This window comes from Choloepus didactylus, chromosome 7 (assembly GCF_015220235.1).
Source record: "Choloepus didactylus isolate mChoDid1 chromosome 7, mChoDid1.pri, whole genome shotgun sequence".
Taxonomy (NCBI): domain Eukaryota; kingdom Metazoa; phylum Chordata; class Mammalia; order Pilosa; family Megalonychidae; genus Choloepus; species Choloepus didactylus.
The window spans coordinates 105,797,860-105,813,355 of NC_051313.1; the positions used below are offsets into that span (position 1 = coordinate 105,797,860).

The following is a 15,496-nucleotide window of genomic DNA, read 5'->3' on the forward strand; positions in this document are numbered from 1 at the left end:
CTATGTGTTTAAAATTGTACACATCATTTTTTTCTTTGAAATGGGCTCCTCTCCTGAATTCCTTTGTTCTTCCATTTTCTAGGCATTGAAACTTTGGAGTTACTTCCAGCTCTTTTCTCTCGCCATCCCCATGGTCAATCAATTGCCAAGTCGAGGACATTTTCCCATTGCACTAACATATCCAAGGTCTCCTTTCCTTTATCAAAGCCCACGGCCTGGTTCAGGTTGCACCATTGCCAGCCTGTTTCTTTGTTCTTCAAGTTGGTCTTTCCTCTTCCAGGTGCTTTTCTCTCTCTAATCCATCCTGTATATCAACATGAGGTTTTTCTTCCTAAAACAGTCCTCTAATAGTGTTGTCCTCCCACACCCCACCACCTCCACCCCCTCCACCCCCTGCTCAGAAAACTACCTGATGCTTCCATTGCCCATGGAATAAATGCATTCACAGCCCTCCTTGGTCTTTTCCCGGTTTCTTCCCAACATTATCTCCCAACACTTCTCTCGGTGATCTGTCTTCCTCTGTCAGGCTGGCCTAGCTTCTGCTGCTCTCGTTCCTGCGAACCTCCAGCCCTTGGATAGGATGCTTCCTCAGTCGAAAACAGACTTTCCCTTCAGTCTCGACAGATTGTGCCCCGTCCCCAGGCTCAGCCTCAGCCCCATCTTTTCTGTGAAGCCTCCCGATGCACCGCTGCACCCCACACCCCAGTACTCTCAGATGCATCCTATCAACCCAAACTCCCCCCAAACTCATGCAGATCCTGTTCTCTATATCGCCTTGCTTCATTATTTAGCTTTTCACTGAGTTACAATATCTACAGTCCTAATCCTTTGCAAGTAGTGTGTTCTTTCCCACAAAAAACAATATGATAGGTAACCCTGTGAAGGAGGTCTTGCTTCTCCATTTTATACAAGGAAAATGAGACTGACACTTACATCTAGTTGCCCAGCTAGACATTGAAGGGGCTTCTACTGAAAACCTGGTCTTCTTTGGTTAAAACACCATGTTCTTTATAAGACCCCAGGCTGTCTCTTTTGAGTTTGTTTTGTCTTTCAAATGAGACTTCAAATCCCTCAGAGACAAAGAGAGCTCATACGATAAGTTTTTTGTATCATCCATAGCAACTAGCTCATATCAGGCCCTCAACTAATATCAAATAAGTGAACATGGAGATCAGTGCTGTGGTTATTATCTGTGATAACTTAAGAGAGTAGGACACTCACTCATTCAGTTTGAAAGAAGAGCTTCCTTCAATGAAGAATTGGAGGTCTCTGAGTTATCATCTGTAAAAGTGGAAGTGTATGTTTGGCTGGAGACGAGAAAGGGAGAAGAAGCAACCCCAGCATTTTTTGGATGCTTATATTGCTCTTTCATATCTGTTGTCACATCTGATCCTCCCAGCACCCCTTTGAGGTAGACCAAGCAAGTATCACCACTTCAGTTTTATAGATAAGGGAGCTTTTTAAACTTTCTTACTCTGTGTGTGTGTGTGTGTGTGTGTGTGTGTGTGTAAGGGAGGGAGAGAGAGAGCTGCAGCTGACCAGCATCCCACTGGCTGTGTCCAGTTGAGCTTCAGGGGCCATAGCCATTGTTTACTAAGGGTGCCAGGCTCCAGAGGTCATCATTCTCTAGAGTCCCAGATGGAAAAATAACAAATTTCTGTATCTGTAAGCTACAGAGAATTAATTGCTGAAAAATAAAGTCAGTATAGATCTTCCCTTCCAGCTGAGAACCCAGGCACTTCTGCCTTGCGCCAGCTATAAAAAATAGGAGGAGAAACTAAAGAATGTCCTTTATTTGTCTGAAATGGAGACACACACAAAGTAAACAGAGGGAGAAAGTAAATTAGATTTTAAAAATACCTTCAGTCTCAACTGTCTAAGGAGTTCCAAGTGCCATAGAATGCAGCTGGAGAGGCTGTATGTTTGGGGAACTATATGGGAGTAACACCGTAATTGAAATTCTTCTCTTCCCTTCCCAAACTGATTACGCAGGAATTCATTTCATTACAGATTCCTCTTCCCCCATTGTTTTCGTTTTTTTTTAATTTTTCAGCTCCCCCATCCAATGTTTTCCATTCCCGACTCCCACAAAAATGTTGCATTCTTCGAGAAAGCATTTGGGGTGAATCTGGCGTCCCAACCCTGCCCATAGAATTCTCCATCATTATCCCCCTTCTTTCTCACTCTTTTCTTAGTTCAACCCTCTCCCTCCTTATTTTGCCCAATTTGGCTACCGCTTCTCCCCCTCATCCTGCCCCATCCTTGTTTTTTTTTCATTCATTGGCAAAAGCACAGAACCAGGTCTTTGAGTGTTCACAGGCTCCACATCAAACACAGGGCTCTTCCCTTCCTGCCGCACATGCCTTTAACACCACAGCCCCTTCACACAGGTAGTTAGTGCTCTCAGCTCCCCAGCTCAAACCAGAAAGGGCCCTTAGCATTGCTGTAGGCTAAGTGCAGAAAGTTCAATCCATTACTTGTTCATTCATTTGATTGGATGTGTTTTCCAGGATTTCACCTTCTCCATCATCTCGGCCTTCATCTCTGGATAATTTAGGACTTTTGGATCTCTTCTTCCACAGGAAAAAAAAAAAAAATTCACTGTTGCTTTGGTTATCCTAGATTTTTCAGTGCGTGCCCCAGAATCCCACAGGCTCACCAAGATGACTTCTCTTTTCATAGGGACCGAATTTGGTGTCTATTATTCTTCACCTAAAAGATCATACAGGTCCCAGAAAAGCTTGCTGTAAAAAGAAATAACTTCCATAAAGCAAATACTATGTTTTGAGACCCATTAGAAAATGAAAGACATGTTTACTTGGAAAATAAGTTCATTTTAACCTAACCTAACATGTAACTACCCTCATTTTAAAAAAAAAGAAAGGTATAATTTCTGACTCAGAAAATTTTCAAATCCTGAATATTGTGCAGAATCAAAATAATAGTTCAAGAAAAGCAATAACTTTCTAGTAAAACTTGGGCACAAAATTTGACCAATACTCAAAATTTAATAATAGTCTGTGCATGAACTAAGTTCCAAATAGAAATACTGTAAAAGTAAGAACATGGTAGGAGTACCAAGACTCAACCATAATTGCCAATTGGTTCTCTCTATATTCAATTGTAATCCAAAACTTTCATAATTGGATTGAAGTTTTCACCAACTTCAGACAAAATCTAATTTTGTAGCTAAAGTTATTCTTTTTAAATAAAAATGCATGTTTTATTGGCATAGTCATTTAAAATATATATTTACTATATGCCAGGCACAATTCTTGGTCCTCGACAGCTCAAGCTTTCTTTCAGATATCTTCTTATCTAGTAATGTCAAGTTCTTGTAGAATCCTCGATAGGGAGAAGCTAGTTGCACCTCAGGTGTTTATTGAGCAATAATGTTGAACTTGGGTGTGTTGGACATAAAGCCATGAGTTTTCACAATGACCTGTAGTGTGCCCATGTTAGACACTTAGCAATGAACAAGACTTTTGAGGGTATCTTTTTTATTTGATAGTTTTGTTTTCAATCTAATAGTTTGCTTCTTTTCATGGATACCCAAAGACTATATTAGGGGCTGTTTATATATTTTACAGTGTTCTTTTGAATCTCACAAAAGATGGACTGTTAGATGTTATTGGATATTAGAATTTAACTTACACAGCATAGGGGTATTCCAAACATGAAAAAAAAAAAATGACCCAAATCGCAACTACTTTGCATTTGAGAGAAGACGTCTCTTAGGATGAAAATGTGCTTCAGTTCACTAATTTCTAAAAATTTGGGATTCTGTATAGTGATTTTTGTTAAATTTTTGAAACAAAGCCCAACCTCTCTTCCAGGTAATTAAAGCTTAGCATTATTTAGATGTACATTGTAATTATTCTCTACTACTTCGATAGTATCAACTCCATTATCTTGACTTGTTCCTTTCTTGCTGTGACACACCATCCCTTCAGAACTTTCTCCAACCTCACCTGCCCTCCGTCCCACCCTATAAATCTGTTTTGGCTGGCAGGCATGTTGGACAGCATAAGGAGTTTAATTTCCAATTTGAAGCCCTACATTTTCTTGAACATGAAGCACCTTTGTGTAAAACAGTAACTAAATTTCATTCTCTCTACAGAAAACCAGCTGACCTGCACAACCTAGCCCCAGGAACCCATCCACCCTTCCTGACCTTCAATGGAGACGTGAAGACAGATGTCAATAAGATCGAGGAGTTCTTGGAGGAGAACTTAACCCCTGAAAAGTAAAGAGCTGCTTATTTCTGGAGCTAACGAAAGGGAAGGGGTCCATGTTGGAATCAGGAAAGTGTAGTGTTAACTTTGAGAAGATAGATTCCCAGAGGGACCTCATCAATCTAGAGTATAGGACCTTCTTTTCAAAGAGAAAAGTCTAGGATGCCCTTCCACACCCCCAAAGGGCTGCCAAACTTGAAGCAGCTACACAAAGCCCACTCCAAGAGCAGATAAGGCCCATGAAGAGGAGTGGATTCCTCCCTCTTAAACCAGAGCTTTTAGGAGCACTGGAAAGGCAATCACTCCTCCTGCCCCCAAAATAGGCCCTCCAGTGAGGGCAAAGCCTTCCTCATTTCAGAATGAGAGTTAAAAGGCTGAAGAAATGAAAGTAAGCCAGGAGAGACGTAACCCAGTGACTTCAAATCACACTGAGGTATAAGTAAGAGTCATAAAGCTTAATTAAACAGATGAAAAAACTGGGAGATAGCAACCCCTTTCCTGAAAATGGACACAGGAGAGGAGAGCCCATGACAGCCATCAATTCTTGTTGGGTAGATAAGTAGCTACTGATGGAAAATAGTTGTATGGAGAAAAGCAATGAGTTCTAATATTTACTGGATGCTAGATTTGCTCATTATAGTATGTGTAATCAGGGATTAAAATAATTGCAACAATTAAAAAAACAGAAAAATAATATTACATATACAGTAAAGCAGGAACTTTATCCTGTAGGGTAGCCACTAAAGTTTTTAGCAAAGGAATGGGAAAGTCCATTTTATGACTTATTTGGGAGGAGGGGGTTGGTGAGGAGAAGCAAGGAGGGCAGAGGATGGTTAAGAAAGAGGCAGAGAAATCAGTTAGGAGGAGCCAACTGGTGGAAGCCCAGGCAAGACATACGCGGGCTGAGCTAAGACAACGGCAGAAAATGGGGGTAGAAGAGCAATACTTAGGGAGTAAAATAAGTGCAACATGATTGCTAAAATTCACCATCTTGCATTTATTTCAAAGTTGTATTTATTTATCAACACTTGTATCAGGCACTGTTTGAAGCACTTAACTAATATGATTCTTTAATCCTCATAGCAGCCCTGGGAGGTAGGCGCTTTATTATTCTCATTTTACACTTGGGGAAACTGAGGCATGGAGAGGTTAACTAATTTGCCCAAGGTTACACATCTAGTGAATTATTGTTAAAAATTTAAAACTCCCTGTCATGCTCTGATTAAGCCTTAAACAGTCTTCCTAAAAAGTATTCTCTGTCATAGATGTTAGGACAGTTTGTTTTCACACTGAGAATGGAAAGCTACCCCAAGGCCACTGGAAGCAGCTGAGTATAGACTTTAAATAAGTGCATCACTTAAACCAACAGGGCAGGCTCACATGTAACACCCCCGGAAGACACAGACATCTCCAAACAGGACAGCAGCCCAGCCACTGTGCTGAAAGTGCCCTGAGCCCTGAGGGGGTCCAGGCACCACCCCCTCCCCTGGGACTCAACCTCATTGCCAGTCCTGGTTTGAAATCCCACTTGAAGCAAATGCTACTTCCAATAACTAAATAAAGTTTCGACTTTGCCTGGGAGATTCAGAGGGAAAAGTCCACGGTAAAGTTACCATTTTCCCTGTTAGAAATAATACCCCTACTCAAGAGTGACTGCTTCACCCAGGCCATTAGGGAATGGAAAATTGAAGCTGGAAGGAGGAGAGGAGCAGAGTGTCCCACCTGGCCCTTTGCCAGGTGGGTGGATCGAGGGGGTGTGGGACTGGCTGAAGCGAGGCCTGGGGTCTGCTCCTAGCTCTGCTCGTGATGTGCGGTTGCACCTTGAACCAGTCCCTTCTCTGCTCCAGGCCTCAGTTTCCTCCTCTGTGAAAGGATGACCCCAAGAGTCATCCCTGCTCTCTCATTCTTCACACCCACCCTTAGCCAGGCTCCCCAAACTCTCCATCCCCAGTCCAACTGTGCCTTTCCCAGGCCGTTTTTCTAACTTTATCCACAATGGGACAGAGATGTCATGAGATCCCTGTAATTGTATGTCCCACGTGTTCATGTACATTCTTCCAGTGGAGGGTCAGTGGCTTTCGTCAGATTCTCCAAAGTGTCCCTGATCCAGATAGGGCTAAGCACTGCTGGATGCAGAAGCTCTCTCCTCTCCTCCCTCCCTGCCTCATTCCCTCTCCTGAGTTCTGTTCCTCTGCTCCAGGCCCTTTCCTGGACTGCAGTTGTATGTAGGAGCTTTTACTAAGTACATTCCTGCCAGGTTAGTGACCTAATGAACCACCACTCCCAGGTGGCAGAATCTCAGCATTGTTAAATTGCACATCTCTGGAAGGCTGCCATGGAGGGGGCATCTAGTGATGAGACCATCAAGCTCTCCAGAGCCCCCCAGGAGTGCCACTTAGATGCCCCCTGTGCCAGTCAGACCAGGGCAGGTGCCACAATTACCTCCCAGGAATACTACCAAGCCTAAGCATCAGCCCACCTGCAGAGTCCTGCTGGTCACCCACAGCAACCCACCAGCCTCTCCTGGCTTCCTCGCCACTCGGGCTGGGTGGTGGGCTCAGCCTGTCCTGAGGCCATGACCTCCTGGTTCCCTAGGGGGTAGAAAAACCCCTGTAACTGTTCACCAAGTGCTGGTCTGCCATGTGTTTCTCATCACACTGCTGTTTGTAAGCTCCACCAGAGAGCCAAGAAGTTGAGGGAGCCTTTTTCCCCTTGGCTTTATTTTTTAAAGGAAAAAAACCACATACAAACACTACAATAATTTTTTTTAAATCACATTTAGTCCCACAGACCATTTGGTGTTAAAATGAGGAATCTAGGAAGTCTCAGGTAGTTTCTAAATGAAATTAGAAACTTTACTTATACGAGCCAGTTAATGCTCAAAAAGGAAGTGCTGGGATTATTGTTCAGACATGCTGGCCCTTCCCATGCATCTCCATGGAATGGCCCAAGCTAATCAGATTCAGAGCTGAGAGCCAGGAGACCTAACTCTGGCCACATTTCTACCAGGGTTTGTTGTGAGACCTTGGGCAAGCGCCTTCCTTCTCACTTCCTCTGTTTCCTCATCTCTAAAGTGTGAGGGTGAAGCTACAGTCTCTAAGATGCCTTTCAGCCCAAGTTCCATCATCCCATGAGTTTCTCAAAGTGCTTTCCCAGAGTTGGCTGTTGTTTAAAATAATCCTGGTGCATCTGTGTTGCGATAAAATTTCAGGAGGGTAAACTGACAAAGTCTACTCACAAGGCATGTCATTTTGTCAGTCGTCTAGCAAGTAAGTATGCACTGAGTATTAACAGAGCTCAGAATGCTGCCAGAATTGGAAGACACTTTGAATTCATTATTTAAAAAAAAATTATAGAGATATCTCACAGTAGGAAAAACTAAACAAAGCAAAGCAAGAATGTTCCTCCAACCTCTAGCAGATAGAGACTCACCCTCTGTACCTCCCACAGAATGGCATGGTGGCTAAGAGTGTGGACTTTGGGGTCAGAGTGACTTGTGTTCAATTCCCTACTGCTTAGTGCTAGGCTGTGCTATGCCACCAGATCAAGTCAGCCACCACATCGATGGCTTAACACAATATGGGTTTATTTCTCACTCACGCAAAGCCTGAGTAGGTAGTGGGCTCCTCCTCCATCTTGAAGCTTTTGTAACACGTAGCCTCCAAGGCCCCTTCAGCAGGGAAAGAGACAAGAAGAAGGACCATGTTTTTAAGGGTCAAGCCTGTGAGTGGTTACATCACTTCCTTTTCCATCCCATTGGCCAGAATCTAGTCACATGACTCTAGCCTAGCTGAGAGAGCAGCACAGGGATGCTTACTGGCTGTGAGTATTCCCTGCTACAGGAAAATTACTTAAAACCTCTCCCCTCTATAAAATAAGGGCCATGATAATGAGCTCCCAGGGACATTGTAGAGGATAATACTATTTGGACTGTAAAACAGTCTATTGCCTGACATGGAGTAAGAGCTCATTAAATGGTAGCCTTTAAAGATTTAGAAAGAGAGGTCACTGGCTCTTTTGTGGCTGCCTCCCAGATGCAATCGTAAGGACACTCAGTGGCCCTTAGGTCCTAAAACCATAGATCCCAAAGGGATCTCTTTTAATGAGTGAGCCAGACCCCTGCCCACCTCCAAGGATCTCTTGCTTAAGTAGCAGAGACAAGACAAATGGGCACACACTCAAGGATCAGAAAAGTCAGAAGCATTCACCTGCTTCTCAAGTGAGGGTTTGGTTTGGTGAAGAAGCAGGAATAATGGAGAAGGGAGAGAGAGGACATCCTTCCACTTTACTCATTAGAAAGTGAAGGGTCATTAGAAAAAGAAGGGTCAAAATTTGAAATGCCAGGAGAGGGCCCCAGAATCAGCAAAGGCGGGGACTGTCTCTTTTTCTCACCAGTGTACCCAAGCACCAGGCACACAGCCTGGCTTTGGTAGGCGTTCTGTTCAGGTTGGTTTCATTGCACAGGGTCCTTTTGTTCAGGCTCGGCAGCCTGTGGCTAGGCGGTGAGAAGTCAGCTGGGACTCTTAGCCAATGAGAGCACTTATCATCTGCAATTTCTTTTTTTTTTTTTTGCTACAAGTCTATGTTTACAGATTTTTTTTTTTTTTTTTTTTTTGTGAAAGACCAGCTGTTTTATTTCCTGGAATGAAAGTTAAGAGCATGTTTAAGGTGAATGCATTTGAAATAAGTTATCTTAAAAGGAAAACAGAGAGAACTGTTTATCAGTTAGCTCAGGGGTCAGAAAGCTTTTTCTGTAAAGGGCCAGATAGTATATATTTTCAGCTTTGCAGGCCATTCTGTCTCTGCACAACTACTTGATCCCACTGGTGTAGCACAGAGGCAGCCAGAGACACTATGTAAATGAATGGGCGTGGCTGAGTTCAATAAAACTTGATTTATGGACACTGAATTTTGAATTTCACATAATTTTCAGCTGTCACACTATAATATCCTTTTGATTTTTTTTTTCAACCATTTAAACTGGGTGACCCATTCAACCCATTCTTAGGTCACTGGCTGTGAAAAAACAGGTGGGAGGCTGAATTTGGTCCAACTCGTTGTCGTCAGGCCACATCACAATTTTATTTTAAGGATGTTCCTGTGAATGAAAACACTGTTTACCACTGTTCTGTTAGAGAAATAGAATGTACTCTGTTGCGCACTATATTTACATATTTAATATATGGTGTAAATATGGAGCTAAAATGATGCACTTAACATCCTGTATAGTAGCCTCCTCAAATCTAGTTACTGAAATCTGGGAGGTTAACATCTTGGAACATTCTTTCCACGAGGACAAACTTCAATGGACACATTATGCTATACAGTAAAGTCTCAGTGAACCATAGTGCTTAAAAAAATGGAACGACACCACATTCCCCCTGGATATGTAGCCCTTTGTTGCCCATCTTGGGTTTGGTACTACCTGTTCACATGGAACTACTCTGATTATGAAGAAGTTGTCATATTGCTAGAAGTCTGACCAAATGATGGTACAAAGCAAAACGAAACAAACCCAAAACAAATTGTCCACTGAAAATACATTTTCTAGGCCTTCTCTCCTTACATTGTCAAGCAGGAAAAAAGAGCCCTTGGCATTTATTAATAATAATTTAAGACATTCAATTCTAAGAGCATGCAGATTCTGCAAGTAGGCCAAAATAAGGAATGATGAGCCTAAGTGTCCAAGTCTTGGCAGATTACCTAGCATCTTGCAGGAAACCTTGTTTCATGCCTCCAGTAACAGAAGATGAATTTGATAACTCTCAGAATATCCAGGAAGACGTGTAGCTGCAGATCCCATGCAGAGTGTGCCTCCTTCCTGATGGATAGAGGGCACTCAGCCAAGCCCTGAGGGCTTTGGGGCTTTGAGGGTAAACAACAGGGTCCATGAGAGGCAGCAGAACATGTAACATGAGAGCTTGGCTTCCAAAGTGACACTGCCTGGGTTGCAATCCTGGCTCTGCCACCTTAGCCAAGGACCTTGGGAGTGAATGAGGCTAACTATAGTACCAATAGAATTGTTGTGAGGAGTAAATGGTTAATACATGGAAAGGGGTTAGAACAGTACCTGGGGCAGGGTGGGCAATCAGTGCAAGTTAGCTTTTGCTGTTATCAGAGAAGCAGGATAATATAGTGGGAAGACCACTGATGTAGGGGCGGGAAACCGGGTTCTAGTTTTCCCTCCACTATTTCTTATCCATAAATCGTTATTTAACCTCTCTGGTCTCCTAGTGCCTTCCCTGTAAAATGAGGACAATAAAGCCTTCCTTAGCTGCTTGATGACCAAAGGCTAGATCCACTAACTTTCTCAAGGCCCTTCCGATGGCAATATCTCTGAAATTAAATACCACCTAACATGGCCTTAGGAGTGGCCAGTCTTAGATAATGGGCCAGTTGAGGAACAAAACGTAAGAACAGCAAACAAATGTAAAGACTTTTTTGTTTCATATTATTTAAAACATTAGCATTTGGCTTTTTAGACATAAAGCAACCAAATAGCTCACAGTAGACAAGTATTCAGCCAGTGACTGCAAAGGTCCACATTAATTGATAATAATAAGAAGGTAATCATTCCCCATCTCCTCTGTGCATTACCCCTGGCTATGAACATAGAATGTTTGTGAAAAAAATATTTTTTTAAAAAAAATTAGAATTGCTTGGTTTGATGATGCTAATGGGGTCAAATTTACCTTGTCCAAGCTCAAGAGCACAGACAACAGTCCTAACCCCAGTCTGCATCTTGTATTCTTCTGGCTTCAAAACAAAATACTGTGCAAGGGAGAGGGGCTGGGTCATTGCAAATCTATCTTTATGCTTAGAAATGAAACAATCGAAAACACATGTTCTGCTGATGGAGACTGGTCGTTTCTGCAACTTAAACTGCACATAAACAAGAATGGGAAGGATATTTCAGAGGACAATGGATCTCTTTCCTTTCAAGAAATGGTTTGGAAGCTTCATGGCTAAGTACCTAATAGTTCCTTGCTCCTAGAATTGTTAGGAGCAAGGAACTATTAGATTGTGCAGTTAGGATCATAATTGCAGGAATGGCAGTGGATGCATATTTTAATGTAGGTCAGGGAAATGTCAGGGATCCCACCTCATATAGAGGTAATTTCATTCAGAATTTTGATTAGAGCCTTTTCACTGGTGTATCACTGTTGGTGGTCCCAAGAAGAGGACATCACCTGGACTCTCTGAATGGCATTCTTGTTCCTTCTCCAACAGACTGTGTCAACAGTTCTGCTTGCCTTGCTGGCTTCTAGTTTCCTTTATCAGTGAACTGGGGCTGAGAGTGCCCATCTGCACTGCTGGAGGAGGGTAATAACCCACAAGATTTTGTAGATCCAACTAGCAAAGGGAGTGATGCTCATCGTGATGGGAGCAGGCTCCCCCTTAAAGGAGATTCTAGGGCTCACTGACCCTAGAACCTATGTCTTTCATTCCAGATACCCCAAACTGGCAGCGAAACACCGGGAATCCAACACGGCAGGCATCGACATCTTCTCCAAGTTCTCAGCCTACATCAAAAACACAAAGCAGCAAAACAATGCTGGTGAGTGACTCTTTTCCATCAAGAGTCCCTGGCAATGTCAGTTTCCTGCATGCTCAGTTTGCCATGGGCATCTCAGATACTCAGGTCAGAGAACTCTCTGAAACCAATGCTGCTTTCTTATTTGCCCCCCACACCCAAACCATGTGTCCCCCTTGATGCCAGGAAGTGGTTGTAGATCCTGCCTTATCTGCTGCCTGGCTAGTTCAGGAGGATAGCCATGTGCCTTGTTGCTGAACTGAAGGGAGGGATGCAGTTTGGATGCAACAGCACTACATAATGCACAGCTGAAAAAAGTCCTGCTTCAGCCTTACTACTGTCTATTTGTCAAATTCAGGACCCAGCCTGTGTTCACAGGAAGTCCTGGTTGGAACAACCCATTCCAGCTTCCCTCTCATTCCTGAAAGATTTCTCAGGGGTGGTTCAGAGGCCATGGGACGGCCAGCACAGCCCCAACAGTGGTGACTGCTGATGGCAGATGCCTGACCCTCTACTCTTTCTACCCTATTGCAAGTTCAGAGGGTGCTGGGGAAGTTGCCTCTCAAAGCCTAGACTCAGCCTCTGCTTGGCCTGCAAGCCCTGGCATTGGCCACAGGTCTCAGGACGTGATTCTTTGGTGGTGCCTTGAGAGGAGTCTGAGCTTCATGATTTGGCTCGCAGCACTTTAATTCCTTATTCTAGCATTGTTCTTTAAGAATTAGCTAAAGCGAGTTGAATAAACCCATCAAATCGAGGATGTGTAACTTCTGAAGAACTGTACCAGGATCAGTGAGGAAAAGGAAAAAAGGCGACTGAGTTCTCTTGCCCTCAGACCAGATAGAGAGGCATCTTTACTAGCTGGGAACCTTGCACAGAGCCAAGCAGTGTGAGGGCTTCAAAAATATTTGTGAATGAATGAGTGAATGAGTGAATGAATGAATGGCCCAAAGGTAGTAGATGCTAGATATGCCAAGAGCTCAGAGGAGAAAAGCATCTCTTTGGACCAAGGTGACAGGAAAGGCAGCTGTGCATGAGGTGAGAGAGAAAATATTTGTTGTGGGGCAGGGGAACAGGGGGTGCAGTGGAAGTGACCAGCTCACCAACAGCTCCTGAGGACCAGGATGGTGCCAGACACAGAACTAGATCTTGGGGCTTCGAAGAAGAAAAGGACACTCTCCCAGTATTCAGTCTTCCAGGCCCAGCTGGTGCAGGAGGAAAGACTTAAGTTCACAAAAGGTCAAATAACAACGTAAGAGATAAATGATGATCTAACGGAAGGGGGTTTAACTGCCCAAGTGAAAGGTCAGAACAATTCCTGTCAAAGATGTTCCAAGCAGGACCAAGAATTTGCCTCACAGTACTTTGAGAAAGCTTCTTGAGAAGAGTTGCAATGGGGTCATAAAGACTGAGGGGAATCGTTTGGCTGAAAACAGGGTGGAGGACGTGGGGAGCATGAGAGAAAGTGAAGGTCAGGGAGATTGGGAGAAGACGCTGGAGCCCACGGTGCTGCCTGGGGAACATGGATTTTATCCTGAGGCCACAGGCAGCCATCAGCAGTGTGTAAGCAGGCCCCATGACAAGAGTGGCCTTTCAGTAACAATGCAAAAAGAAACGTGGAAAATACTTTACATATACTTGGCGTTCTGGCTCCATTGCTGCTTGACCTTGTAGTGGGCTGAACGGTGCCTTCCCCCACCCCCCAAAACAAATTCATGTCCACAGAGTGAAAGCTCAGAATGGGACCAGATGTCATTAGTTAAGGACCTCACGATGAGATCATCCTGGATTTAGGGTGGGCCCTAGATCTGATGACTAGCGTCCTTATAAGAAGACGAGAGGACCCAGAGAGACTGAGAAGACAGCAGAGTGAAGACAGAGGCAGAGATTGGAGTGGTGCTGCAGATGACAGAGACACGCAAATGGCCCTGCCGACACCCTGATCTCAGACCACTTGCCTCCAGAACTGTGAGAAGTTACATTTCTGTTGTTTGAAGCCACAAGTTTGCAGTGATTTGATATGGCAGCCCCAGGACGCTAATACAGACCCTCGGAGTTATCCGGGAGAAGGGACGGTCACTGCTGTTTTCTCAGCAGAGGACGTGGAGGCAAATGAGAACATCAATGACTTGTCTTAGCTCCAAGGGGCAGAGATGGCTCTTGCAGCCTGAGTTCCTGGCACCACACCCCAGACCCTCTTCTCTAGCACAAACATCTTCCATCCTACTTGTCGAAGTGGCCTTGCAAAAATTATCTCATTTGAGGCTTCCAGGCTTTTTAAATTATAAACGGTATTTACATATTATCCATATTTACAGTTCTCCTATTCCCAAAGCCAAAGCAACGTTTTCCACCAAACACTGCATATCAGTTTCTTATAAACTCAATACTCTCCAATTTTCATTGTTTTCCCTTCTTCTGTTTCACCCTGGTTTTCTCTGTACTGGGTTTTACCCTCATGACTCCTTCTTCCCCTAACTCATTTGCAAATTTCAAAGCTCCTGCATTTCTGCTTTCCCAGGGAGCCTGTTCTCCAAGATCCCAATTTTTTGTTCTTCATCTCCCCACATTTCTTCATTGTGACTATAACTTGCTCACTCCCCCCTCCCCTTTACTTTTCATTTCCCCCTCCCCATACTCCCCAATTGTGGTCAGCTGGATCCAAAAGTTCTTAGGCTCAGTAAGCCGGAGGCCAAGGCTCCGGTGGGGCTTGCCTCTCCATCCCGTGCTGGGGTCCGATCAACCACACCATGGCCCCACCCCACACATCAGCCTGTGTGGGAGACCGTCCGCCACACCCCAATCTGCTTTGTCCGAGCTCTGTTTTCCGCAGCCGTTCACAGGTCTCTGCAAGAGCATCAGCATTAGACTCCAGGTCTCCATGGACAGGGCTTCATATGCCATATTCCTGTTTTTCCCTCTGGATCTTCGGCTTTGCATCTATTTCTCCAATGCCTTTCTTCAGATTGTCCCTCTTATTTTTCAATTTTTTTTTCTCTTGAGCAGAGCCCTTCCTTCCTATCTTCTTGTTTTCTAATGCCCCCACACTTCATACACGTGCCTGCTGTGGTCCTTTCCTGCCTTCTCAGTATCAGAGCATGGAAAACCCAACACCATTAAATGGCTCTGCATGTTGGATCCCTCTCCACTCCTGTGATGGATGCAGGAATGGCCATCCAAAACTTCCCTGTTGTTTCATAAAGTCTCAAAAGTACCTAGGTACCAGAGCTCAACCCCTCTTCCATGGGAGCCACCCCAGAGGAGACTTGTCCATTAGTTTTCTCATTCATTGAGTCATTCAACAAAGATTACATGGAGTGGCTAAAAATCCAAGCTAATGTTTATTGGGCATTTCTTGTGTGCCAGGCACTATGCTAGGTTCTAGAGTTGGCAAGATGAATAAGACAAAGTCATTACCCTCAATGAATTAACTGTCTGTTAGGAGCTTTAAAACATTACAATGCAATTACAGATGTGGATTTTTTCCAAGCTCTGCTATTTCTAGCTGTGCAACTTTGTCTAAGAGACTTGTTTTCTCTGAGCCTCTGTTTACACATCCATAAAACTGACTTAATAATACCTTTAATTTCTTCATCTGCCAAATAAGGCAATTAATAACATATCCAAGGCTGGTAATGTAGATTCATTTATTTTATGTCAGTGTATGTAAATCCTTTAGCACAGTGCCTGGCACATAGTAATTGCTCATTACATGTTAGCTTTGATTATT

At 43.8% G+C, this 15,496-nt stretch overlaps 1 protein-coding gene across 2 annotated transcripts in view; it reads left to right on the forward strand.

The window, feature by feature from the left end:
• Positions 1-15,496, forward strand: part of CLIC5 (chloride intracellular channel 5) — a 183,535-nt gene that overhangs the window by 124,518 nt on the left and 43,521 nt on the right. For both annotated transcript variants that reach the window (XM_037842311.1, XM_037842312.1), the window contains exons 3-4: positions 4,121-4,246; positions 11,687-11,793. In XM_037842311.1, the coding sequence (XP_037698239.1) occupies positions 4,121-4,246; positions 11,687-11,793 (233 nt within the window). The remainder of the gene's footprint in view (positions 1-4,120; positions 4,247-11,686; positions 11,794-15,496) is intronic.